This window comes from Antechinus flavipes, chromosome 1, assembly GCF_016432865.1.
Source record: "Antechinus flavipes isolate AdamAnt ecotype Samford, QLD, Australia chromosome 1, AdamAnt_v2, whole genome shotgun sequence".
NCBI classification, from domain to species: Eukaryota; Metazoa; Chordata; class Mammalia; order Dasyuromorphia; family Dasyuridae; genus Antechinus; species Antechinus flavipes.
In genome coordinates, this window is record NC_067398.1 from 154702514 (window position 1) to 154729355 (window position 26842).

The window sequence follows — 26842 nt, forward strand, 5'->3', positions numbered from 1 at the left end:
AAGAAGTCATCTTTCTTCCTTAATCTGTGTCACCTTCAGATTTCTTGTTCCCTGAGGATGACATCATCCTATCAATCACCATATTTTATAATCATAAAGTCATCCTTGATTTTCTCCCCTTTCCCCTTTTTCTGTCCTATACTCCATTAATTGTCAAGTACTATTGATTCAATCTCCACCCCATCTTTTCTACCCATCTCTTTTCCATTAATAGGTTATCCTATTTTAGGTTCTCATTATCTCTCACTTAGAGAATTGTAAAAGTTTTCTGCTTGGTTTCTCTGACACTGGCCTTTCTCTTTCCCACTCTCTGCTTCACACAATTGCCAACACATCTTCCTTGAGGCACTTTTCATACCATTCCTCCACTCAAAACCCTTCAGCCATTCTGGATTCCTTCTAGAATGAAAATACAAATTAATCTGCCATTCATCTGTCTTCAACCTACTTTTCCAGGTTTTTCAAAAGACTTCTCAGTTACATATCCAAATTCCAGCCAACTTGAGCTACTGATTGTTCCCCAAACTTGAAATGCCATCTCTTGTTTTAGTATATTGGCGCATATATACCTAGAATCCAGTACCCTTTTATCTTCCCAAAGGCTCAGTTGTGCTTTCCTTTATGAAGTTTTCTCTGATTCCTCCAGTAATTAGTACTTTTTTATCTTCAAATATCCCTATTACTCTTTGTTGATCTGTTCTTTGACCCCTTTATTCCATACCTTGTATTGTACCTGTCTGCATATCCGTTGTATCCCAGTACAATATAAACTCCTTCAGCACAGGGACTTTTGTCTGTAATTCTATGCTTTAAAATGGTAGGTGCCTCCTAATTGTTGATTGAATGAATTTTTTCAGTTGTGTCCAACCCTTCAGGATGCCATTAGGGTTTGTTCTTGGCAAGAATACTGGAATGATTTGCTGTTTCTTTCTCCAGGTCATTGTACACATTGGGAAACTGAGGCAGGCAAGTGAAGTGACCTGTTCAGCATCACACAGCTAGTAAGTGTCTGAGGGCAAATTTGAACTCAGGAAGAGTTCCTTCTTATTTCAGGCCTGACACTCTTATCAGCTGCATCACCTAGCCCTTTCTATTTAATTATTTATAAAATTATTAATTAAGTTATTAATTTATTTCTACTTTAATGATAAATGAAAGATTCCATGATGGTGCCTTTGCATTCCCTTTGGAAGATAGCATGTCACTTTGCACACACACACACACACACACACACACACACAAATATTCATTGAATACTTGAACATTTTTTAATCTCACTGTAGAATGAGCAATAGAAATTATGGGGGACTGTTGCCATCTAGAGGAAACATAGAAAATTATTCAAATCAGTTTCTGGGTCCTAGATCTAGGAAAGGAACTTTATTGATTTACCAGAAAATAGTTATTCAAAGCATCCTTAGTCTCAGAGGAAGTTTGGAAGGACAGCCACAAGAAGTCTTCAGCACACTGTCTGTATCAGGGGGTTCTATTCCATACTTAGAACCCCATTTTTGTTTATAGAAGCTATCAAACCAGTAAGAACAGGATAATCCATACTTTGATAATCAGAAACTAAACACAGGTAATATAATGTCACATGGGAGGTAGAAAGAAGGATCACAAAAATAACAATGACCAGGTTTGACTGGTAGTAGTAGCGATATGCGAAGATCTTACCCATGTAACAGGATAAGCTAGTTTTTCCTTTGTGGGTATTGAATCTGTACTTGGCTCAGGAAGCTGAAACTCAAACCAGTGACATAACTTCTTGGTGAACTAAATACAAAAGTGCAGAAAAGTCGGGAACTACTCCCTCAGGCTTTTGTTAAGCACATCAACCTGGTTAACATGGAGACGGGCAGGGGAGCTAGGTCCATCTGTGTACTGATGATTTATCTTTTCTGAATGTCCTTTTCTTCTTATAGTTAAATAAACTTTTCTTTGTTCACTGATATATAACCAACCAGGATCATGTTTCCTTCTAATTTTAAACCTAAACCATTAGATTAGCCTAGATCAGGTCCGGCTTACAATAGCTGATCTCCCATTCCCAAAAGCTTGCTGAAAAGAGGTATATTTAATTAGATAATTTCAATTGAAATGCAATTTGATTTTGGTTTAGGGAAATGTCATCTCTTCCTGAGGACTCTGCTTCACCTTTTCTCTGAGATCAATACTTTGTGGTGGTCTTTTAAATTTATTTTTTTAATGGGCCATTCATTTTATTTTATTTTTTTAGTTAAAAATTTTATTTTCAAAACATATGCATAGATAATTTTCAATATTTACTCTTGCCAAGTCTTGTGTTCCAATTTTTTCTCCCTTCTTTCCTCCCCTCCCCTAGATGACAAGTATATATTAAACATATAATAAATATACATATTTCCACAATTATCATGCTACACAAGAAAAATCAGGGAAAAATGAGAAAGAAAACAAAATACAAGCAAAAAACAAAAACAGTGAAAATACTATGTTGTGATCCACATTCAGTCCCCACAATCCTCTCTCTAGGTACCTGTGGTTCTCTTCATCCTTGTGATGGTTTTAAAAAGAATTGTATTTTTAATTTATGGAATAAAACAAGTATTTATATAACATAGGACAATAAAAAGATGATTACATACGAAATTATAAATCTACTATGTACGGGGCAGCTAGGTGGCGCCGTGGATAGAGCACTAGCCCTGAAGTCAGGAGGACCCGAGTTCAAATCTGGTCTCAGACACAGTCTAGCTGTGTGACCCTGGGCAAGTCACTTAACCCCAATTGCCTCAGCAAAAAAAAAAAAAAAAAAAAAAAAAAATCTACTATGTACAACCTGCTATTCATTTCAATAAAATTATCATGTAAATTTCTTTTTTTTTCTTCTTTTCTTTCCTTTCCCTCCCCCTTGCTCCCAGTAGAGATAATTACCATTAGACACAAATAGAAATATATAGGCTTTTCTTCATGTCCTCATCCTCAGGACTTTATTATCTCATTGCCCTCTGTCTTCCTACAAAGGCATCAGTCATTTTCCTCTTTGATGTTATGATATTAGAACCATCACTCCTTCTTCCCAATTGTATCTTTTGAAAATAGTTGCTTGAGGGCAGCTAGATGGTGCAGTAGATAGAGCACCAGCCCTAAAGTCAGGAGGACCCGAGTTCAAATCTGACCTCAGACACTTAACACAGCCTAGCTGTGTGACCCTAGATAAGTCACTTAACTCCAATTTCCTCAGGGAAAAAAAGACAGAAAATAGTTGCTTGATTTTTGTTTCCATCTCATATTAGACATAAAAACAAACAAAAAAACTTCAGTTTTTAAAACTATAAGATCTACTTTCTCCCTATATACTTCCAAGACTGAGTAAAGACATCTTGTGTACCTTTCTGTAATAAGTGGAAAATTCTGTAACCAGCTCTTGCTGTCAGCAGTCAGGACCTTGACATAGCACTGCCACAAACTGCTCCACCTTCCATTGTTACTTTTTTCCAAGCTCTTATTTTGTGTATTTCTAGGAACAGGATTTGTTCAGTTCCTGGATCCCATTCCAGTCATCCTTTCAAGCACCTTATGCTCTTCCAGCCTTCACAATATGCTGTGTGTCAACAGGCTATCACAGTGCCTGTATGAAACTTGTATGAAAACCAAGTTTATTGCAAGAGAAATGAACATGTAGGTGGAACCCAAAGAGTTCACAATACTTATAGACGTTTGTGTATTTATGATAGTACGATAAAAGGAGGAGGAGGAGGAGAAAATATGAAGGGATGTGGTGTGGGAGGGACAAGAGCAGTAGTGGTGGGAGAAAGGACAAAATCACTCTTGAAGGGGAGGAACTTTTGCCTTTACAAAAGTTTTTGTCATTACAAAAGCTAAATGCTTTCCCCTTGGGACTTGCTAGACTGTGAAGATAGGAGGGCTTGCTTTTCCATAAACAAGCATTTTCCCAACCTGGAACAGACTAACTGGCACCTGTCTTGCCTCCCAAGAACACACAGGGGATCCAGCTTGGGGAGCAGATAACAAATTATGTCATCTGAGGGACATCATCCTTGACTCATTCAGGGTCTCTTGCATACTCGGGGTCCAGTTTTTCTGAAAAATTGGCAACTCAAAAGTACAAGTTCAAGGCACGCCTTAAAATATCAATCTCAAACTTATGTGTAAAGAATGAATATTTTATTTCACAGCTTAATTGTATTATACATATGCATAATGAAAAGTAGAAGAATCAATTGAATATAACATGACAGATTGCAAATTCTGTTCATTCTGACCCTGTAGGCAGGAAAGATCCCATTTGAGTTGGATCTGCTGGAATAGCTGCAACTTTTCCAGATGAGGTCTGGTTCATAACTCCAAAAGAAAGTCGGTCTAGAAGCTAGCATCTTGCAATGACTCTCCTATCTTTGGGTAAAAGTAGAGCTGTACAGAAACTCCCAACTAAATTTTTTGTATCAAGATTAGAGAGTGCTTTGGAAATCTTCGGTGATTCTGCTTGTTGGAGATACATGAACAAACAGATACCAGGATTTCTCGGTCCCAAGAAGTCCTGTTTGTGCCTCTGGCTATCCATCAGGTCAGTGTTACCAAAATGCCCTGGAAACTGATGTGTTCCAACTTTATTATAGGTAGACAATGCTCCTGTAGCTATTGTGTCCCTCTGATTTTCTATTGGTTTCCAATTCAAAATCTGCAAGCAGTTCTTGTGTCTGATGTCAGTCTCCTCCCTCCAAGGAGCCTTAGAAACCCAAAGGACAATAGAAACCATTTGGGCACATTTTCACACTGCAAAAGGGCAAACTGCCTCTGTTACACTTCTAAGGCTCAGAGATCAGAAAATGTTTTTCCCTACCAAACATCTCTAAAGTCCAGGTTAGAAAAAATGGGAAGTAGCACCTCCCTTCCCCTAATTTTGTGGGCTGTGGAGAGTTTTTGGTTTAATAGAGTATATGAAGCCAGTCTTTTGCCTGGCAACCAGCAGCCTAGTGACCATGGAAAGGGAAAATCTTGGCTTTGCATCAAATAATTTAGCTTTTTTGTATTTGCAGTTTTGTTTTCAAATCGCTTCACTAATGTGTATCTTACCTCTATAGACAAGGAGCAAATTGCCTAGACGCTATTTTTCTTTTATCTTCATAGTAAACTAGAAGGGCTCTAGGTCATACTGTGGATTGTTGGAAGTGACTTTCATTACATCATGGACCTATTGCTTTCTGTTCTCTAGTAGTTTTGTGGTTGTCTGTGGGAGAAAAGTTCTTCCTCCATCAGACTTCGTATGTAATCATGAAAGGGAGAATCAGGATCAGTTGAAAGGTTTTTGGCTTGTAGAGTCTGGGGTCATTATATAGTATAGGAACAGTTAGGGACTGCATCTATGCAGGGCTCCTCAAACTTTTTAAATAGGGGGCTAGTTCACTGTCCCTCAGACTGTTGGAGGGCCGGACTATAGTAAAAACAAAAACTTTGTTTTGTGGGCCTTTAAATAAAGAAACTTCATAGCCCATAGCCATAACCCATTGTCCTCAGCTGCCGCATCTGGCCCGTGGGCTGTAGTTTGAGGACCCCCGATTCATGGTTTCATTGAAGGGACGGACTCCCAGAAGAGGGAACTCTCTCACAATGAGGGTGCTGATGAATTCTGTCTATACTAGTACATATTTAGCTGTCTTATACAGATTACATTACTCTCAAAGGAAGGGAGTACCTGTATCTGTACTATTGTAATAGTTGGATCTGTACTATTCCCAGTAGGTCTGATTAAATGACTGACCCTCCAGGGTTTAAGTAAATATAATTGAAACATAAAAAGGCAGCATATAATTTCTTTGTAGGCAGAGAGACACCAAACCTACCCCCATTTGGCAAGATCTGGTCCAATTCCACTGTTAGGTACCCATCTCCAAATATGAGGAAAGGAGAAATAAGATTACCCTCTAGGATTCAAGTAGGCAACTCCAGCTAAGCTCTGACTATAGTTTTCATGATCATTTACTGCTCCAGTTTTGGTGTTTGGTGTCCTCTGGAAGAATACCAACTTCCAGACACTCATGGACCATTTATTGCAATGACAACAAAAAGAGAGAGGTCTGTGCTCAACTGTCAAGAATGCTTTGGGTGCCTCAGTCTCTCCCCTGCACTCATTCCTTTCAGTCATTTGCTCTTTGTTTTTGTCAAGTAAAGAGCATTTTAATCCTTCCCTAGGATCTGGCTCTCCTTGAGCCATTTCCTTGGTGGAAATGCCAGTGCAATAAAATGCTTTTCAGCTTAGTTCTAACTTACTTCTTCTCAGAAGTCTTTGTTCTGTGAGAACATCCCAATGGAATCAACTCTGTGCAGAATAATGAAGCTTCTGGGATTCCTTCTCCCTCTCTAGTCTGATTATTCTCCATCTAAGGACCATCCAACTCTTTTCTTGTAGAGAGGAGAGGGTGTACCTTGTTCTTTCTTCCTGCCCCAGGGAAGGGCCTGATTGGACTACCTTCCTCCTTAGTCCACTAAATAATTGCTTGTCTACTTTTTTCTTGTCAGTTGGTATAACTTTTAGTGGTACTTGTCTAATTCTAAATCTTCTTCCTGTGGATTTTTCTTGTTTTGAAGGCTGGATTTGTGTTGAAGGCTAGTGCTAATACTCCCTCCCCCTTTGTTGTGCCTTCGGAGATTTGGCTAGAAGTAAAATGTAATAACTCCTTTTCTTTTATCTGTTTTTGAATTTTTCCAACTAGAGGCAGAAGCCTGAATTATAACTTCTTAACCTCAACTCCCCTATATAAAACTTTTTGGACTGCCCACTTCAGGGCAGTAAGAATGCTGTGCAACATGTCTAACTACCCACCATTGGCATTCATCTTGGCACCTGGGCATCTACCATGGAGACTCATCTGACCCACCCATCCCTCTAGTGACCATGAACTTGGGCTCTTCTTTTCAAGGATAGAAACATGGGAAGACTCTAAAACCCACCTCATCTGAGCCAGGCTCAGGCCAATTTTTCCTCCACAGTCCCAGAAGAAGGCAGGGTTTCAATCATGACTCTGCCAACTTCCTTTGGCAAGTTATTTCTATCTTACTTTCTTGATTTGTGAATAAGACCAGATGATCTCTAAGGTTTATGCCCACAACAAATGGAGGAGCCTATGAAATCAGGTATAAGCTCTATGGGTAACATTTTTATAGGTAGGTCTCCATTTCATTATCCACAATACTTTAAATTTCTGGTAATGGAGCATGTGTAAATGATGGACACCTGTGACTGCTAGAACCAAACAACACTACATATGAGTCTGTGTCTTTGTGAATTGACTCTGTCTCTTGTAGCCTCAATTATTCTCTTTTGTAGCAGGATTCATTAGGAGACCCTTGATAAGTCACCCTCAATTCACTTAATGAGATGGTATATAGCTTTCAAATGGGAATACTTTCCATTGATTTAGGCATATATCCCCTGGTCCCTTACAGTCACCTAGACAGTTATCCTACTCTTTGCTTGGAGAATTTTGGGAACTTTTTCTTCTTTTTTTTTTTCCTTTGGCAATTGGTGTTAAGTGATTCACCCAGGGTCACACAGCTAGGATGTGTTAAATGTCTGAGAACAGATTTGAACTCAGGTCCTCCTGACTTCAGGGCTGGAGCTCTATCCACTCTGCCACCTAGCTGCTCCAAATTTTGGGAAATCTGATGGATGCCTGGTACATAGGGTTGCTTTGAGGAGGAAAAGACCTTCTCTGGATGTAGACTTTTGTAGAAAGAACCTGCCTCCTTTTTAGTTTATAAGAACTATGGAAAAGATTTCAAGCACTTAAGGACATTTTTCCCTTCTATTTTCTCTTCCTTGTGGATTATTAGACTGGAATATAAGGCAAAGGGAGTGGGAGAAGATTTTTCTTCTCCTCCCCTTCGTTCTCCATCAACAGCAACTTCCAGCATAAGAAGCACATGGCAGTGAGAGATTATGTTTGCTCAAAATTAAAGTTTGTTGGACTTTGAGACCCTAATTGTCTTCTTTTGCCTTTCTATTTCCTTTTCTAAGCAAAGTGATCCTGAGAAATAAACATTTACAGGCTTGGGTTCTACCTTATGAGTAGTTCTAACTTGAGAGTTCTTGATTTTGACCTTCAGACATCAGCTGCCCAGAGGGAGGTTTTATAGAGAATTTGTCAGAGAAAACTATCTCTAGAAATATCCTTCAGAGTGGAGGACTAAAGTCAAGAAATGAGGGACCAGGAGATCTGGATCTTGCTAATCCTCCAGGATGATTACTGTGAATTGTTCTGACAATGCAGGTCCAAAGTGAATGGGGAACAATTATTCAGCAGTACCATAAAAGGTCTTTCCCTTTCAAGATTGTGAAATAAATGCAGTGGGCTACTTGAAAGCTTTATGTTTATGTATATGTTCATAAATACCTATGCATCTTTTAAGTTTTATAAAGCTCTATGGTAGAAGAAATAAAAAGATGCCCCATCCCTATTACTCATGTTGTACATCTCTGTTACCTATTTAGGTCTGTATGGGAATCAGGGATATTGTTATTCAGTTTTGGGGAAATCCTGGACATAAGCATCAGTCATAAACTTTGCCTTAGAGATTTCCCTGGAGAAATCCAAGAAAAGTTATTAATGATCTCCAGCATGGAACTCAGTTCCATGTAAGCCCAGAATCTTCTGGACCATGGAATACAATTTTCTTCAATCTACTTGGATTTTTCTCTTATTTCAGGTTTTGGACTGTTTCCATTTAAAAGGCATCAGCCTTTTCCCTTACTTTGTTCTCCAAGTACCTTGGTGGAAGTGCCAAGTTAATTCATTAACACTCAATTTAATGTTTCTTTCAGCCTCAGAAGTATTCCAGATTAATCTCCTACATAGAGCACATGGCAACCTCATCCTTATGGTATCTTGTTTTACTTACTATTTAATTTCCCTGACAGTAAGCATTTTTTTCTTCAAATAGTGGTGAGGGGGTTCATGTGGAATCATCCATACTTTTTTGGTCTGGTCTCCTTGGGCAAGGGTTCTTAACTTGTGCTCCATGAGCTTATTATGTCTTTTTAAAAAACCCATATATTTTGATAATTATATTTCAGCATAATTCATTTCTTTTATAATACTTTGCATTTAAAAAGATTATTCCTAAATGGGATTTATAGATTTCATAAGATTTTCAAAAGGAATCCATGATACATAAAAAGCTGAAGAACTCTTCTACATGGAGCCTATTGGAATACTTTTCAGAGATGGTAGATCTAAGATAGAAGGTACTCTGTTGTTTTGGAATAGTTTTATTCTATGTAAATCTAAGTGGACTGAATAAGGATCTGATCTGTGATTTAGACCTTAGAAATCATACTCTGCTCAGTCTTTCCAACAGAGCCAATTTGTTTAAAAAATATATATATATATATAGGCATCTAGGTGGCCTAGTGGATGGAGCACTGGGCTTGGAATCAGGAAAGCTTATCTTCATGAGTTCAAATCTGGTCTCAGACTGTGTAACGCTGGGCAAGTCAATTCACTGTTTGCCTCAGTTTCCTCATTTTTCCAAATGAACTGGAGAAGAAAGTGACAAACAACACTAGTATCTTTGCCAAGAAAATTCCAAATGGGGTTGTGAAAAGATGGACACAATTAAACAACTCAACACAATGAAAGGAGAACCCTCTGAGATTTGAACTTAGATTCCTAGATTCAAAGTCCAGAGTACTAGTCAGAGCACCATAAAATAGCTGAGCAGCTCCTAAATTATGTCTGGGTCACAAGATGTTTAGAGATGACTTAATCTCCTTTTTATTGTCACATTCATAAGAAAAGTCTTGACATATTTGCAGCAGTGAGAAAAAGCCGTGACAGGCACTGAGATATGTAAAGTTTAAAAATATATTGCTTTAGTCTTTAAAAAAGAAATTGTAGTTTGTTCTCTCTCACTCAGTTATCTATACGATCAAAATTCTGAGTCTGAAATTCTTGAAAGTCCTCGGGGATGGTATCTGCAGGAAGAAAATAAATGGAAGGTTATTGGGGCTCCTACAATTCTGTCACTAGAGCTCTTGAGGGAGTCTGTAGAGGTCACTGTTGAGCATATGGAGAGGGAGCTAAGCCGTCTCTGCAATTAATTGTTACTTTAAGGCAGGTTGCTCAGGCAGGTTTCCTTCACTTCTCTGGGTTTCAGTCTTTTTATTTTTAAAATGAAACAGTTGAAATGATGCTCTATGATCCCTTCCTGCTCTGTAGTTATTAGCCTACGAGTAACTAGATAGATTTTAGTTGACATAGGAAGAGGAAGAAGAAGGTGAGACTGAAAATTAATCATATGAGACTAAGAGCCAAGATCCATATATCCTCAAATCTAAATATGATTGAATTCTTCATTAGTTCTTGGGCTAAAGAAGTCTTATCAAGATGTCTACTGGCCCATTGATTCTCAAAACTGTCTGAGAACCCTTTGGTTAAAATTATTTTCTTAATAATACTAGATTTCTAATATGGTAAATATTAATAGATTTAATCCATATATACAAAAGTTCTTTGGGGAGGTGGTCCTTAAAAATTTAAGAATTTAATGGGGTCCTGACTAAAATATGTTTGAGAACAATTGTCATAACTAACTTAAAATCTTAGATAAAATCCATTCATTTCCATGGACCTTAATTTCCTCATCAGTAAAATGTGAAAAGTGAGATTAAGATTTGCTTCCCTTACAATGGGGTTGTGAGGTTACTGTGAATTTGCATTAAATAAATATTTTGAGCTTGTTGGAGGAAGGTACAGTATAAAAATACGTTAAGGGTCACTTGGGATAACAACAAAAATAATTTGGTAATAAATTTACCATTGCAGCGGTATTTGAGATTGGACCAGATGATGTTCTCTTGAGAGAAGCAGAAGACTCCCAGTCTTCCTCCACGCATGGTAGTGTCAATGGTTACTCCTGAGTCAGCCACAAGCTCGGAACCCTCAAAGAAACGAACCCTGCAGAGAATAGAGTCATTAGGATCCTTCAGGAGGCTCCAGAAGGGGGAAGAAAAGTTCTGACCTCTGACCAACAATGGGGTGCTGGCAGACACAAAAACAGTTATGGGCAGGAAATCATGGAAACAAATTTGGAAGGGGCTTGCCACCTGCAGGCTAGCATCTCTCATCCCTGCAATGGTCTCCCTCCAGATTTCCAGTCTTTCATAGTTCCTTTCCAGGCTCAGGTCAAAAGCCATCTCCTTCAAGATAGGTCATTCAAAAAACCCTTCAAGAGGTCATTCTTGACTTACTGAATGATTAGTGGTTTGCCCCCACCTTCCCCTACCCCATCCCTGTGTATTTATTTTATGTATATCTTGTATTTTCTAGGGTACATAATGGATGAGGTCCTGGGGAATCAGGAAAACCTCAAATTGAATAATTTGAATCTTCACTCAGATATTTAGTAGCTGTATGATTTTGATGGATTATTGTGAGGATTACATGAAATAATACATGTAAAGTGTTTCAAAGATTTTAAAGCACTACATCAATGTTAACTATTATTATTAAATACATTTTGTATTTCTTTAATACAACATAAGCTTCTTGAGGGTAGAGAGGGTCACTTTTGTATTTGTATCCCTTGTATCTATCAGGTGCCTGACACATAGCAAGTGCTTAATGAATGTTTCCCTACCAAAATGACTTAGTTATGGCTTTGATTACTTCATTTGGTGATTGATCAATCAATCAATAAGCATTCATTAACCACACTAAAGCAGGTGGTACAAAGTGGGCCTTCAGTCCACACTTAACCCCAGGCTGCCATCTAGCACCATCTTACTTTTAATTATTTTGGTTAATTAGGTGCTAAACTCATTGTTTTTATGTTGTTGAAGGAGAGATATGGTATCCTATAAATTGGATACCTTGGGACAAAGCTTCAGTTATAGCATTGCCCTAGTTATAGCGCTGGGAACAGTGCTTTCAATTGCCATAGTTTGGCTATGGTTTCAGGACATTGGAGAAATAGGAAGACAGATATAAATTTCAAAAAATAAGGTCCTCCACCATCTCCTCTTGATATAAAGTCTTGTGTTTATCTATATGGTATGATTATAAAGTGATGATGGAATCCACCTGGTATCCTATAGATATTGTCTAGGGTCTTCTGTTTTCTCATGTCCTTTTCAATAATCTTGTAGAAATATTATCTCAAGTCCCATAGCAAAACACCAACGCTAGGATCAACCCAGAAGTTCAACCTGTGCCCCTGATGATCTAAGATTCAGAGTGCAGGGTCTGAGCAGAGACTAGCAGAACTTCCCATTGTTTCTTAGAAGCTTGTGTGAGAACTCATAACCTCACAACTAATTTGGGTATGGACAGGCTCTGAGAAATGACGATACCAGAAGTACATAAGAGCATCTCAACTTACTTTCAATTGTACAGACATTTGTTAAGCACCTACTATGTGCAAGGAACTTGTTAGATACTGGGATATCCCACAATAGTCTCCATCCTCAAGGAGCTTACATCCTACCAGAAGGCATTTGAAGATGAAGAAGAGAAAACCAGATAGTGGAATTATAGCCCTCTCTCTGAAAGCTTCCTGTGGTTCTTCCTCCTACCTGATGTAGCCAACCTGGGGCCGGTGCTGCAGGAACCATCGGTAGGACACCTTGTCTTTCCAGCCGACATTTCTAGAGTCTTTCCACAGCAGCCTCACCTGGTCACTGGTATCCCCAGTGTGCCACAGGGAGTTCCTGAGGTGTTCCCCGGGTCCTGTCTTTGACTTGACGGCCTGATTATAGACATAATAAAGTTACAAGATGGAAGACCATGGCCTACTTTCTCATTTTCACTTGAGTCCTGAGTAAGGAGATGGATGTAGGCTTAAGAAGTCAACTTTATAATCAAACTACTTTGTTATTTAGAAAACAACAAAACATATATATCCCCTCCCCCCGCCCAACTCAAGCTACATAAATACTATTTTTGCCATATAGTGGATAGAGGAGGCCTTGGAGTCAGGAAAATCTGACTAATTCATAATCTCATTCATACTAATCTCTCCTAAGACCATAAGCTCTAGAGGAGAAGGAGTTGTTGAGTTGCATCAGTCAAGGGAGTTTCCATACTGGGAGTTCTACGACATCAATGAAATCATAGAAAGGAGAGAAAAAAAATTTAAATGCTGTTTTGTCTCAGTTTGCTCTAATCCTTTTGCTATAAACAATGGACAATTTAATCTATCCCATTGGGCAAGTGAGAGGATGCAGTGGCTAGAGCACCAGGCTTGGAGGCAGAAAAACCCAAGTTCAAATTCAGCCTCAGGCACTTACTAGCTATATGACATTGGGCAAATCACTTCACCTTGTTTGCCTCAGTTTCCACAATTTGTAAAAAATAATAGCACCTATTTTCTAGAGTTGTTGTGAGGCTCAAATGAGATTATAATTATAAAGCATTTAGACCATAGTAATCAATATAGAGATGTTAGCTAATATCATTCCATTCCATTTTTCTCTATTAATAACACACATAATGAACTAAGGATCTTATGACGATAAAAAAATTGGTTAAATGGCAGCAATGTCACTTTGTTTATATTTTATATTTATTTGCATACTTGTTTGTTCCCTCTGTAGAATGGAAGCCCCTAGAGAGTATTTTTTTTTTGCTTTTGTCTTTCTAGCCCTAGTACATAGAACAGTGGTAGCATGCAGGAGGTACTTAATAAAATGCCTAGTGAATAACTTAATTGATTGGCAGGTGATCTGGAAATCTTTTGAATTGGTGCTAAATGAGTTCAATTCAATTTAATCAGTAATTATTTAATAACTACTTAGTACAAAAGTATTTTACTAACAAGAACTAGCAATACAAAAGACTAATACAATACAGACAGTTCTCACTATACCTTACATGGACTGGTTCTCTATTTAAAATGATTTTTGCAATATGAATTTATCCAGGGAAGAAGGAGACTGATAGACAATGGAAGGACACATTAGAGGCCCCAGACCATCCAGAATGGAGAAGAACAGGTTGGGAGAGACACCTGAGACTGGACATAAATCCAGAGAAGATGGGTGACATATGGGGCTGTAGTTGGACTAAGGACAGACATGAGTGGAATGGGACAAGTTTCCTTTCTCCGTGGGGAAGGTTTCAAGCCAAGACCCATTTCCTTTGTGGAGGTGGTGATCTTTCCACATTCAGGTTCATCTGATTTCACTTTTTTTTAGGCTTATTTTTTGAGGTGTGTGTGGAGGGTAAGAGTCCATGAGTACAGGAGCTGAGAGAGACATAATACTGAACAGTAAAGTTAACATAGATTTTCTCTCCCCCAGAATATGGATTTTTTCAGAATTATTTATGCAAAGTCAAATTTGCAATGCTAATTTATAAAAAGCCAGAACTGTCTGTACAATTCTTTTTACTTAAGGTACTCCTGATCTAGGAGAGCAAAGGCATGTACACAAATAACTGTGGAAAGAAGGGGACGTGCTAAGTGTGTGTCTGATGAGAGGACAGGAGGTCCAGGTCCAGATTCCCAGCCTGGGGAGGGGTTGGGTGGGGGGGGGTGATACCTTGAGCTGAATGCCTGGCTCTGCTACAGCCCGGAATGGCGTGGCTTGCCAATAGGTCTGTTCTGTCTGCTTCCACATGACCACGTAGAAGCTGGAGCTATCTTGGTAACCAAAGATAAAGCCAGCATAATCGTCATCTGTTTGAGTATTCACATGGAAGGTGCCTTCAAAGTCAACGCCATTGAAAGCTGTGTATCCTGAAGAGAGAAGAAACTTGGTTTTTAGGAAAGGCTTGAGAAGAAGAGTGAAAATACAAATGTTTACTCAAGTGTCATTAGGGGACTTTACTAGAGCACCTGGTGACCACTGTCCCCTAGACTTACCAACTGCCAGACCAGGGTCACTGTTCATCGTCTGCACAATTTCCATGCCCTGCAAAGGAAGATTCAGCTAGTTGAAAGCAATCCTAGAATTGGTAGAACGAGTTCATGGGCGTTGAATGGCGCATTGAGATTTAAAACACTATCTGCCATTGAGTTCATCCATAAAATCAGTTCAATATTCTCATTAAGGATTCTGCTTTAGCTCAAAGAGAATGACTAATAACATGTAAAAATTTCATACAACAAGCATTAAGGATGCCACAGGACTACTGATAAAGAAAGCTGCCCACCTCCTGCAAAGAGGTAGATGATGGATTACTATGCAGAAGGAGATATGTTTTTGGATATGGTCAAATGGAGAATTTATTTTGCTTGATTATATATATTAATTTCAAGGATTTTGTTTTTTAATTTTTTTTCACATGGAGGGAGAATTAGGAAAAATGTTTGCTAATTGAAAAAATAAATTTTTATTTAAAAAACAACAAAATGTGCATCTTTTGGGGGATCCAGACTTGTTGTTTCAATGGTGCAGATGGGAATGAGAAAAATACATGAACAAAAATAAACACACATACATGCATGTATATGTATGCACATATATGTATGATGTATATGCACATATATACTTGTGTGTATGTTTATACAAACAAATAAATCTGTGATTGCTCAATTAGAGAATTGGGTGGGGGTGAGGAAATATTAAATGACTCAGTCAATATGGGACAGATATGAGAGACACTGCAAAGACAAACCAAAAATATGCTGGCCTTCAAACAGCTTACATGCATTCCACATGTATGTGTGTTCTCGGAGAGGGGCAGTTTACAACATAAAGAACAAGGTAAATTGAGAGGAGGGAAGAGCCCTAGCAAATAGCAAGGGGCATTATGTATGCTGGGGCACTGAGTTGAACCTTGCTATATCAGAGGTGAGAAGGGAGCCCTTTCTAGGCATGGGGGAGTGAGTGTGGCCCATGTGAAGGCATAATGGGAGATAGGAAATAGAAAAAGGTTTGGAAAAGAGCTAGAAAACCCCAAATAGAGTTATAAAAAGTTGGATGTGGGTGAAACTGACTGAACAACAACCACCACAACAAATTGAGGAAGACAGAAGTTAAATTATTTGCTAATAATAATTTCAGATATTTGCTAATTTCAGATAATTTGCTAATAATTTCAGATCATTCAGATAATTCAGACACTAATAAGTGTCTGAAATGATATTTGAATTCCTATCTTCCTGGTTCAGTGCTCTATCTACTTAGCTATTTGTAGATAGAAAAGTGAAAAACTATTGTGTGACTGGGCATTCTACTCAGCCTCTCTGTTTTTCATCTTATTTATTTGTTCATTGGGAAAATTCTGACATCTTAATTTTTTTTTTGTTTTTGTTTTTTTTTGGAGGAAGGGGAAAATCATAATTGCAGTAACAATAATAGTAGGAGTGGGGCACCTCCTACCATGGAAACATAGCTTGAATCAAAGTAGTAAATACTCCTAGAGGAGAAAGACAAGTATGGCTTATGTGCATCATACCCTCTCAATAAAATGAAGCACAAACTCACCTGGTTCAGAACCACCCAGTTAGGATCAATCTGGGCGTCACCTTCAGGGTCCAGGACAACAGTCTGATAGGCTCTGAAATCTGTCAGAGTGACCTCGGCGTTCTCAGGGCAGACATCAATTCGGTCAATGACCTGGTCTTGGTCGAAGTCTGTTTCACAGATGTCTCCCACACCATCACCTGGATGCATCAGGAGAATAGGAGAAAGGTGACACTAGTACCCACGCATCTTTCCCAGGTAAGGATAAAGATTAAGCTAAACAAAAAGAACAGAAAGCCCTTCCGAAAGCTCTATTGTATGGTATCCAAAAAACTGTTCAGACCAAGGACAAGTCCTTCAGCAGGAGCTGTCCCAGGTGGCAGGTGTCCCCCCAGTGAGGAATTAGCTATTTTAGCTCTTGGAACAGAGCTGGGGATCACGGGGAGATCCAGCTAAACATTCATGACTCATTCTTTATTCAGGGTTTTCCTCAAACTGGGAAGGAGGAAACACAAGTATGACATCTTGCAACCTTAGCAAGTATATCTCAAAGTTTCCTGGGGCCATATTTCCTCTCCCCATTCACTCTTTAGCTTGGGTTTGGGATCTTCTCAACAGAGAAGATGGCAGAGTTCTCCGTGAACTCTCTTTGAGGCTGTCATCTCTGATGTTCTCAAGGACTTTACTGCCAACACTGCCCCATCTTCACTTCTACTCTCATCTCCCTCCACCAAAACCTTGATATTATCAAACTTTTTTCCCCTTTGTGGATACTTCACACAATATTCTGTTCAAAAATTTTTTTCTGAACACTATAATCTGGACTCTGGATTCTTCTCTCCTTTTTTTTTTTTTTACTTACCTTTGTGGCTCAATTCATAAAGAGTCAAATGCAGGTCACAACAATACCGAGAAATAAATTTACTTATGAAAGCAGCATATCTGAGATGAAAAAGCTACAACCACTTTGGACTGGGTACCCTTGGAAAAGTGAGCACGCTACTTTGAACAATAGAAAAAATTATAAAGCAAGTGACTGTTGAATAGACAATTAGACTACAGTGGAATACCTTTGCTCTAAAACAGACAACAAAGATGAGAATTCCTAGAAATAGGGGGAAAATGGATAAAGATCAGGAAGAACTTGATATAACAAGTAAGAATTTGGAGAACAATATGTATATCACAAAAGAAAAAATGAAATTAAGGCTGTAATGGATGCTGTCTATTGTAATTACCAATCCTGGCTCTAGAGAAGAAATGAGGAAATGTCCCACTGTCCTTTGTTAGTTTGGGCAGGGATTATAGGTGAAAGCTTATGCCATCAAATGTAGTTGGTTTAGCTTAAATATTATTTCTTTGTTAGAATCCAAGGCTCACTGAATGTTGTAGATTGGTTTGTGTTAAAAAATTATATTGATGGTACCAATGAGACTTCATTTTGAAAAACAGCACTGGTGTGCTGAGGTATGACTGTGTCCCTATATCTGGGTATTTCCCTATGCAGGGATTCTCAAACTATGGCCCGTGGGCCAGATGTGGCAGCTGAGGACGCTTATCCCCCTCACCCAGGGCTATGAAGTTTCTTTATTTGAAGGCCCACAAAACAAAGTTTTTGTTTTTACTATAGTCCGGCCCTCCAACAGCCAGTTCACTGTCTGGCCCCCTATTTAACAAGTGTGAGGACCCCTGCCCTATGTCATAGTGGCTGTGGGTTCTGTTGTCTTACGGTTGACATCTTCCTGGGATGGGTTGGGGACCAGTCTGCAGTTGTCAGGTCCTGGAGGGATGAGGTCTGGGATTCCATCATTGTCATCATCATCATCACATTCATCCCCCAGCCCATCCTTATCTGTGTCCAGCTGGGAGCTGTTAATGACGGTGGGGCAGTTATCGGTGCTGTCCTGGTGTCCGTCTCCGTCACTGCAGGGAGATGACAGGGATGGAGGGGGAGAGAATAAACCTTTTTGGCCACTTGTGCCTCAACTTCCTGACTTGTTTTGAATATGTTATCTTGAGAATGTTGTCTCAGGGAGGGGTTGAGGGCCAACTATCAGGGCTGAAAAAGTGATATCACAGAGATTTTTGGCATTTGCCTTTTTCACCCATTAAGACAAAAACTTCTTTTTTACTAGGATATAAATCACTGTTACTTCCTTCTTGGAATCTCTACTTCTTGCCTTGAAAAAAGATCCCAGGAATATCAGTTTAGAACTGAGAGATCTGAGAGGCTGTGTAATGCAAACATCTCATTTTACCAATGAAGAAATAGGCTCAGAGAGATTAAGGAGCTTGTAGAAGGTTACACATATATTTAAATGGCAGAATTTAAACATATGTTCCCTCTGTGCCTTTGGACTCCAAAGCCACTTGTGTCACTCTAATTTTTGTTACCAGACTTTTATTAGCAGCATCTTTTGAATGTATGCACAGTCAAGAAAAAACACTGGATTCAGAATCAGATTCTCGGGGAAGGAAGCTCTGCTATTAACTATCTATTGTGATTATGGTAAGCCTCAGTGTCCACAGTAAAATTAGTCCATCAGACTATATGTGCTAGGAGTCGGTGTTATACAGTGGAGAAAGCTCTCACTGCTTCTGCAGGCAGCACACATTCAGATACTGCCTTGGTGACCTTGAACAAACCAATTTGCTTCCCTCAGCTTAAGTTCCCTCATCTACAGAATGAGGGCTTTCAACTAGATGACCTCTAAGTTCCTGGCCAGCTCTGGAGATCAGCTTCTACATGTCCATACTGCAGTTCTAGCTTTGATTTTATGCTAGATTGAGAGAAGATAAGATCTTTGGCATAGTGGCGAGAGTGCTGGAACTGAAGTCAGGAAAACCTGAATTCAAATCTGTCCCCTAATTGGGTGATTCTGGGCAAGTCATTGAACCTCCATCCGACTTAATTTTCTCATCTGTAAAATGAGTTGATAATAATAGCACTTACTTTCCAGGATTATTTTGAGGATCAAATTAGATAATATAATCAAAGCACTTTGCAAACTTAAAAGGGGTTTATATGTATGTATAAATAATGTAATGTATAAATATAGGTATATTTTATAGGTATATATATGTATATATACATATACATATATATTATATACGCACATATATATATAACACATATGCATATATATGTATACAAGTAAATTATACACACACATATATTATATACATATATGCATACATTAGCTATATATCCAATAGGAATTAAGAGAGGAATATTGTGGGGAAAAAATGACAAGGTGAATGATGACCCTGTGCCCTCCAAGGTCACTTTAATTCTGAAGAGATAGATATGGGTTAGCCCTGGTCTAAGGAATTTCTTCTTAATTGCACATATTTAACATCTATCAGATTGCTTGTTATCTTGGAGAGGGGGAAGGGGAGAGAGGAAGAAAAAATTTGCAACACAAGGTTCTGTAAAAGTGAATGTTGAAAAGTGTGTTTGCAGATATTTGGAAAAATAAAATACTATTAATAAAAAAATAATTTCTTCTTTCCAAGGATTGATTCCTAGGTTTCAGGTCCACAGCAAGGTAAGTCTGAGCTTCCTCTTTCATTCAAGAAATCACAAAATTGACCTTATATTCTAGGGACTTTCCCCAACTGGGCCTGATCTGAGACAGCTACTCCCCATTTTGTTCCTATATTCCAATTTGATTCTAAACCAACCAGTGGTAGAGGAAAGGCGGGGGAGGAGAGGGAGGCAGGGAGCCACTAAAACCAAGATGAAGCTGCCAGCTCCACTTAGTGGGTGAGGAGCAGATACATTGATCTGGAGAAGGGAAAACCACTCTAAACAAGCATAAAAACATATAGCCTAAGAGATGGAATTTCCTGTCCTGAAGTTGTTTTTAAAAATCATTAGGTTAGGCTATTTCTATTGGCAACCCTTCTATATCTTTGAATGGTTTTATGCAAAAATAAGGGATTTAATTTTTTCCAGGTTTGGGGATTTGTTGGAATTAGAGTTTAACTGGATGTGTCACATTCACAATACTCAGAGGCTAGTGCAAAAAAAAAATGCTTTAGGAATTCAGAAAATACATGACTTGATAGTTTTGCAGTAGCTAATGATGGTAATTTATTTTATGTATTTCTTTATGTCTGACAAAGTGTATTTCCCTTCCACAATTATAGTGCAAGCTGTTCTAAAAATGATAATTCTTGATAGTTGATGAATGATAGTTCTTTTCTGGCCATCAACCCTGACCCTAATCAACCTGAGTCTCCTGTGTGGTCCCAGAAAGGGAGACAGGGCGGCTCCATTTATGAGTCTCTCTCACTGATTGCCCTTCTTCACTGGGTAGACTCAATGGGAGTAAAGAATGACACACAAATGCAGAGTGTTATTATGGTCTGGCAGGGAATGTAGGGAATTTACTCTCTCTCTTGTTTCCTTACTGGCTTCTGAAAAGATTTCCCAAGGAGGTAGAAAGGCTAGGACTAGTTAAATGATTTTAAATTCCTCTAGGGAAGAGACTGTGATATTTCTGTCTTTATCTTTCTTTCTCTGCCTCTCTTTCTGCTCCCCTCCCTTGTATCTCTCCCTCTCCCTCTTTGTCTCTCTTTCTCTGTCTCCGTTTATCTCCTTGTCTATCTCTGTCTCTGAATCTCTGTATCTCTGTGTGTCTCTCCTTCCATATTTTCATGCTCCTTCTCTCTCCCTCCCTCCTTTTTTGTTCCCTTTCATCTGTCTCCCACTCCCCGCCTCCTTCTCTCTTCCTCCTTGTTTCTCTCTCTCCCCCACCCTGTCCCTTTCCTTTTCTTCCTTTTCCCAGTCAAAAAAAAAGTACCTCCTAATCAAATCCCTTTAATGAAATCCTGAGGTTAATGAAACAGCAAATCAGACACATTCTGCACTATTTATGGTACACTGAGATTTTCCCTGAGCAAAGAGAACCGTCTCTAAATTTCTGCACTAGAATTTCTTCTGTTCACCTGGTCTATGGCGCATCATGACAGGAACCAAGCTTGCCTCAGAATTTTTAGGGCTGCTTATGAGGCATATATATGTACTGACTTTGGGCTGAGTCCAGTCTCATTACCAGCTCCCTGCCGCCAGGAAGGATCTCAAAGCTGGTGGGTAGGAGAAGGCTTGCAAAGTTAATCTATTCTTCCTGATTTTTCATTTCAACTGTTCTTCTAGCTGAGAGGTGTACTGTACCTGTCCTGATTGGTGTCACAGGAGTCCCCGACCAGGTCATTATCTATATCAGACTGCAAATAAAACAAAACACTGTTAACAAAACCAGGGGTGTTCCATCAAGACTGTTCCCCCAGATCCAAGCCTGGCCCGGGATTAAGTTTGGGGAATGATAATATCCGGAATAGATACTCTGTAAAACTGCAAAAGGACAATGCCATATTGGTGTAGACACATTGTTGGATTTTTAAAAAAATCTTTTAAAATATCAAGCTATGTGGTTGGGCTACCCACACACCAGATGAGCTAATTATAAAAGGGCTGAGAGGTAGCTGGGCGGCTGGGGGTGCTGAGGAACCAGCTACCAGCCCTGGCAAGGGAGGAGAGGGCCAAGAGATTTTTTGTATTTTGGAAGGGATCCAAGGTGATGAGTCAATGTTCGCCTATGGCTCCCTCCTCTCGAAGCTTTAAAAATAAAATGCTGCATCGTCCCAAATTATCTAGTCAAAGAGGAGGAGTGAAAAGAGAAACTTAACAAGTAAGCCATGATGGTGCTTAATCAGAAAGATCCAAGTGTGGGACCTGCTGGGGAGGAAAGGAACCTGGAAAGGTGGAGGGGGGCTGTATGTGTGAAATTTTGCATCTTATTTTCTTTCCATCCAAAGGGATTCTGGTTGAGGAGCAGGAAGGTCACTTTCTTGAATGAACAGACCATTTACAGCCTTCCTTTTAGGGAGAGAGTAATAAGGAAAAATACCAGAGGGATGAAGAGCCAGCTAGCCCACTTTTTCCCCTTTGAAACATATATGTTTCATTGGTCAGCATCTCCAAGAAATCGATGAAGGGAACGGTGTCAAATGTGCTCTTGGGTTTTTTCTTTGATGCTGATCCAAAATGTATCTCTGTATAGAGAAGTTACATATAGAATCCTGGATTCCCTACAACTATTCACACTCAGGCACCGGCATCCTACCGACCTGGTTAGGGTTGCTGACATCAGGACAGCTGTCACAGGCATCCCCGACACCATCATTATCTTTGTCCCTTTGGTCCCGGTTGGGAACTTTTTGACAGTTGTCTAAAATGTTCTTAATTCCTGGAAAAAGAAAGTCTCAGTGTATCAGCTGGAATTACCTTAGGTTTCACAGGATCACAACTAGAGCAGAAAGAAACCCTGGGGGTGATCTAGTCCAACCCATTTATCTTACAGCTGGAGAAACTGAGGCCAGAAGAGATTATGTAACTTGCCAAAAGTCACAGAAAGAAAGGGGCAAAGCTAGGATTTGAACCTAGGTTCTCTTGCCATTATTCCATGATGATTCTTTTTGATACTTTATAAACTACTAGAGAGGTGACTGTGACATGATGACATTTAGATCTCACATCAAAAATTCCAAGGTTCAAGGTTTCTGTAAGTGTTCTTATGAGGTCATCTAGGGCTACTAGAACAAATTTTTCTAGATTATGTGATGCTATATTCTTAGGGAATAAAGAGGAGACTATATTATACATAATCATTTTTACGTCAATGATTTACATTCTAGGTTTGTAATAAAAGAATTATTTAGGGGCAGATTACTTCCTCCACTGCTCATGAAAATGGCTATGTAGAAGAATGTCCACAGAGGAGAGGTCCATGCTATAATATTAATATATTCTATAATATTTCCTTTCTATAATATTAATATAATTTATCCTTCATTGGTATCTTACTATTTACAAAACATTTTTCTCTCCAATAACCTTAGGAGTTGGGTAACCGAAATGCTATGATCCTAATATTACAATGACAAAAGCCAAGGACTTAGATACCAATGAAGGACATTGGCTTGCCTAAGGACTGGACCTCAGCCTTTGATTAGAAACCAAAGGCTCTTTCTAATATACCCTATCGCTTCTCTATGTGGTTTCCAGGTTACCTAAAAGTTGCCTAATTGTCTTCTGAGGTAGTTTAAACTCAGATATTGCATTAACATTATGACCCCATTTTTGCCCAAGGGACTTGATGTTAAGCCTTTTTCTTTAGCTGCTTGAGATAAATACCTACCCCATTTATTTTATACATCAGTTAAGAAGGTCAATACCATCTGTTGACAAATGCTTGGAACATTTCTAACAGTATCTCAAGGAATAAATACAATGAAGGGTGTTAAATAGAAGGATATAATATGAAGTTTCCTTCTTTAAAAGCATAATAAAGTGATAGGATTATTGGATGTCAAAGGGCTACTTTCTACATGAAAAATTTCCTGATCTTACCAGCTCTTAGCATCTTCCCTCCCACCAACAAATTATTTTGTATCTACTTTGTCTCTGGACAGTTAGGTGGTGCAGTGAATATAGTTTTAGGTATGGAGTTAGGAAGACACATCTTGAATTCAAATCTGGCTTCAGACACTTACTAATTGTATAATCCTGGGAAAATCACTTAACCCTGTTTACCTCAATTTACTCATCTGAAAATGAGCTGGAAAAGGAAATAGAAAACCATTCCAGTGTCTTTGTCAAGAAAACCCCGAATAGAGTCATGAAGACTTGGAAATAAATGAACAACAACCTATACGCTTGTCATAGACCCTAAAAGGGTTCATGAAGAGTTGGACATAACTAACCATCACTCTCCCAGCACCAATAACAACACTTTGTCTCTATTTTGTAGATGCATATATATATATATATATATATATATATATATATATATATATATATATATATATTGTAAGATTTGTAAGCTCCTTGAAAGTTGGGCTTATTTTATTTGTGTCTTTATTTTTGTAAGAGCTAGCAGATAGTAGGCTCTTAATAAATGATTGTTGTTATTGACTGATATATGATCCTATTGGGGCATAATAATAATTGCTCGCATTTACAAAGTGCTTAAAGGTTTATAAATTGCTTTGCAAATATTATCTCATTTTATCCTCACAACAATCCTGAAAGATAGGTACTGTTATTACCCTCATTTTTACAGATGAAGAAACTGAGCTGGAGGGTAAGAGATTTATTTAGTGTTACATAGCTAGTAAATGTCTGAGGTTGTATGTGAACTCAGGATTTTCTGTCCTCAGGACCAGAGTTCTATCTGCTGTTCCACCTAACTGCCAGTAGAGGCTTTAAGAGCAATAATATGTATAAGGTAAAATCAAGGAACAGATAAGAATAATTAACCATCTCCATCCATGTCATCATCACAGGCATCTCCTTTTCCATCCCCATCAGTGTCTTTCTGGTCATTATTTAAGACAGTTCGACAGTTATCACAAGCATCTCCAAAGATATCTTGGTCGCTGTTTCTCTGGTCAACATTGTGAGTCAGGACACAGTTATCCTAAAAAAAAAATCAATTGCAAATTTTCTTGGCTTTGTTATATGTATTGGGACTTTCTGAATCTCACAAAAGGTATTTTTATATCATGAACACTTTAACTCGAGTTGCAGTTCTATGTATGAACCCTCCAAAATACTGCTATAAAACTGCAATTTCTCTCCATCGCTATTGGGCACTTGCAAACATGCATTCCCCTGGAAGAAAACTCTCACCTGTTCATTGTTGATTCCATCACCATCAGCATCCTCATCACAAGCATCTCCAATGCCATCTCTATCTGCATCTTCTTGACCAGAGTTTGGTACGTATTTACAATTATCCTAAATAGAGAAACATGGTCTAAAATTATACCATAGATAAAAAAAATGGTCAGTGGTTCTAGTATTTGGGGCAAATCACATCTGAGGCATTGAAAACTAACTTTTAAAGAAATGTAGCCCACAAGGAAGAGGGAGAGCCACAAGACTTGGACCTCAGGATCGAAGATCCCATATGTGGAGAGACTTTAGGAAATCTAGACCCCATTGCTGAGAAAGTCACCTTAAAGAAAGTAATCAGGGTAGGACGTCATTGCAAAGGAGCTTGCTTTAGATTGTAAAGTGCCTTATGATATCCCTATGCTGATAAAAATAACAGGCCCAGTTAAAAAATATTTCTAATTATGTGCTGTTTAATACTTTCTGCTTGCTATAGGAGTTCACATGTATCAGCGCCTTGAGGCAAATTGCATTAGCTCTGTTTGACATCAGTCTGAAGGACAGACATAATTTCTATGGAATCTTGTTGTTAATAGCACACTTGCTTCATTCGAGATGGATTTATCTGGGGGAGTATAAGGGACAGGAAGGCTCTGTTAAGATCCTTCCTACCCAAAACATGTTTTTGGCTGTGTGAAAGCCACAGGTATTTTTCCCTCTCATCTTTCTTACCTTTTTGCAATGTCTTCCAGAGCACGGCAGTTCCTCATCAGGGTAACTATCAATGTCAATGTCCTTTCCACAGATAAATCCATCACCAGCCCAACCAACACCACACTGTGAAGAGAAACTCCATTAGGGATGGAAGGCTGAGTCAGGCACTGGTGCTGGGTGCCAGTTGGCAAACACTTCAGCTTCTGGTTAACCCAACCCCAAAACACGAGGAATCCGAACAGCTTTACTGTGTGGGCTTCTCACTCGGTTCCTGACTGCTCTTCTAACAGCCCTCCTCTGGGCCTTAAGTCAGTGACTCCTTAGAATGGAACAATCATCTGCATTGACTTTTACCAGAGGAAAAACCTTCTGAAGCCTGAGCACTGATCAGTTTCTTGCATTTAGTATCAAGCAAACGAGCAACAAGCATTTACATTTTTTTTAAACATTATTTTCTTTTCCAAATACATGTAAAAATAGTTTTCAACATTTGGTTTTTTTAGACTTTGTATTCTGAATTTTTTCTTCCTCTTTCCCTTACTTCCTCCTCCCCAAGACAGCAAGTAATCTGATATAGGTTAAATATGTGCAATTTTTTTTTGCTGAGGCAATTGGGGTTAAGTGACTTGCTCAGGTTCACACAGCTAGGAAGTGTTAAGTGTCTGAGGCCAGATTTAAACTCACTGTACCACCTAACTGCCCCCTGTGCATTTCTTTTAAACATATTTCCATATTTGCCATATTGTGTAAGAAAAATCAGACCAAAAAGGAAAAAAAACTATAAGAAAGAAAAAAAAAACAAACAAAAAGTGAAAATACTATGCTTCAATCCATATTCAGTCTTCATAGTGCTCTTTCTGGATGTAAATGGCATTTTCCATACCAAATCTTTTGGAATTGCCTTGAATCACCACATTACAATAAGCATTTATTAGGCACCTACTATATTCTTGCTACTGGGCTATGTGCTGAGGATACAGGCACAAAGAATGAAACAATCTTCCCAAGAACCTTAAGTTCTATAAAGAAAGAAACTA

At 38.7% G+C, this 26842-nt stretch overlaps 1 protein-coding gene across 1 annotated transcript in view; it reads right to left on the reverse strand.

The window, feature by feature from the left end:
• Positions 1 to 9752: 9752 nt before the first annotated feature.
• THBS4 (thrombospondin 4) overlaps positions 9753 to 26842 on the reverse strand; it is a 53257-nt gene continuing 36167 nt past the window's right edge. The window contains exons 11-22 of the mRNA XM_051991720.1: positions 25824 to 25928; positions 25107 to 25214; positions 24735 to 24894; positions 22544 to 22662; positions 21588 to 21640; positions 18138 to 18331; positions 16430 to 16608; positions 14863 to 14911; positions 14540 to 14736; positions 12575 to 12747; positions 10819 to 10958; positions 9753 to 9976 (exon numbers count right to left, since the gene is read on the reverse strand). Coding sequence (XP_051847680.1) covers positions 9915 to 9976; positions 10819 to 10958; positions 12575 to 12747; positions 14540 to 14736; positions 14863 to 14911; positions 16430 to 16608; positions 18138 to 18331; positions 21588 to 21640; positions 22544 to 22662; positions 24735 to 24894; positions 25107 to 25214; positions 25824 to 25928 — 1539 coding nt within the window. The 3' untranslated portion in view covers positions 9753 to 9914. The remainder of the gene's footprint in view (positions 9977 to 10818; positions 10959 to 12574; positions 12748 to 14539; positions 14737 to 14862; positions 14912 to 16429; positions 16609 to 18137; positions 18332 to 21587; positions 21641 to 22543; positions 22663 to 24734; positions 24895 to 25106; positions 25215 to 25823; positions 25929 to 26842) is intronic.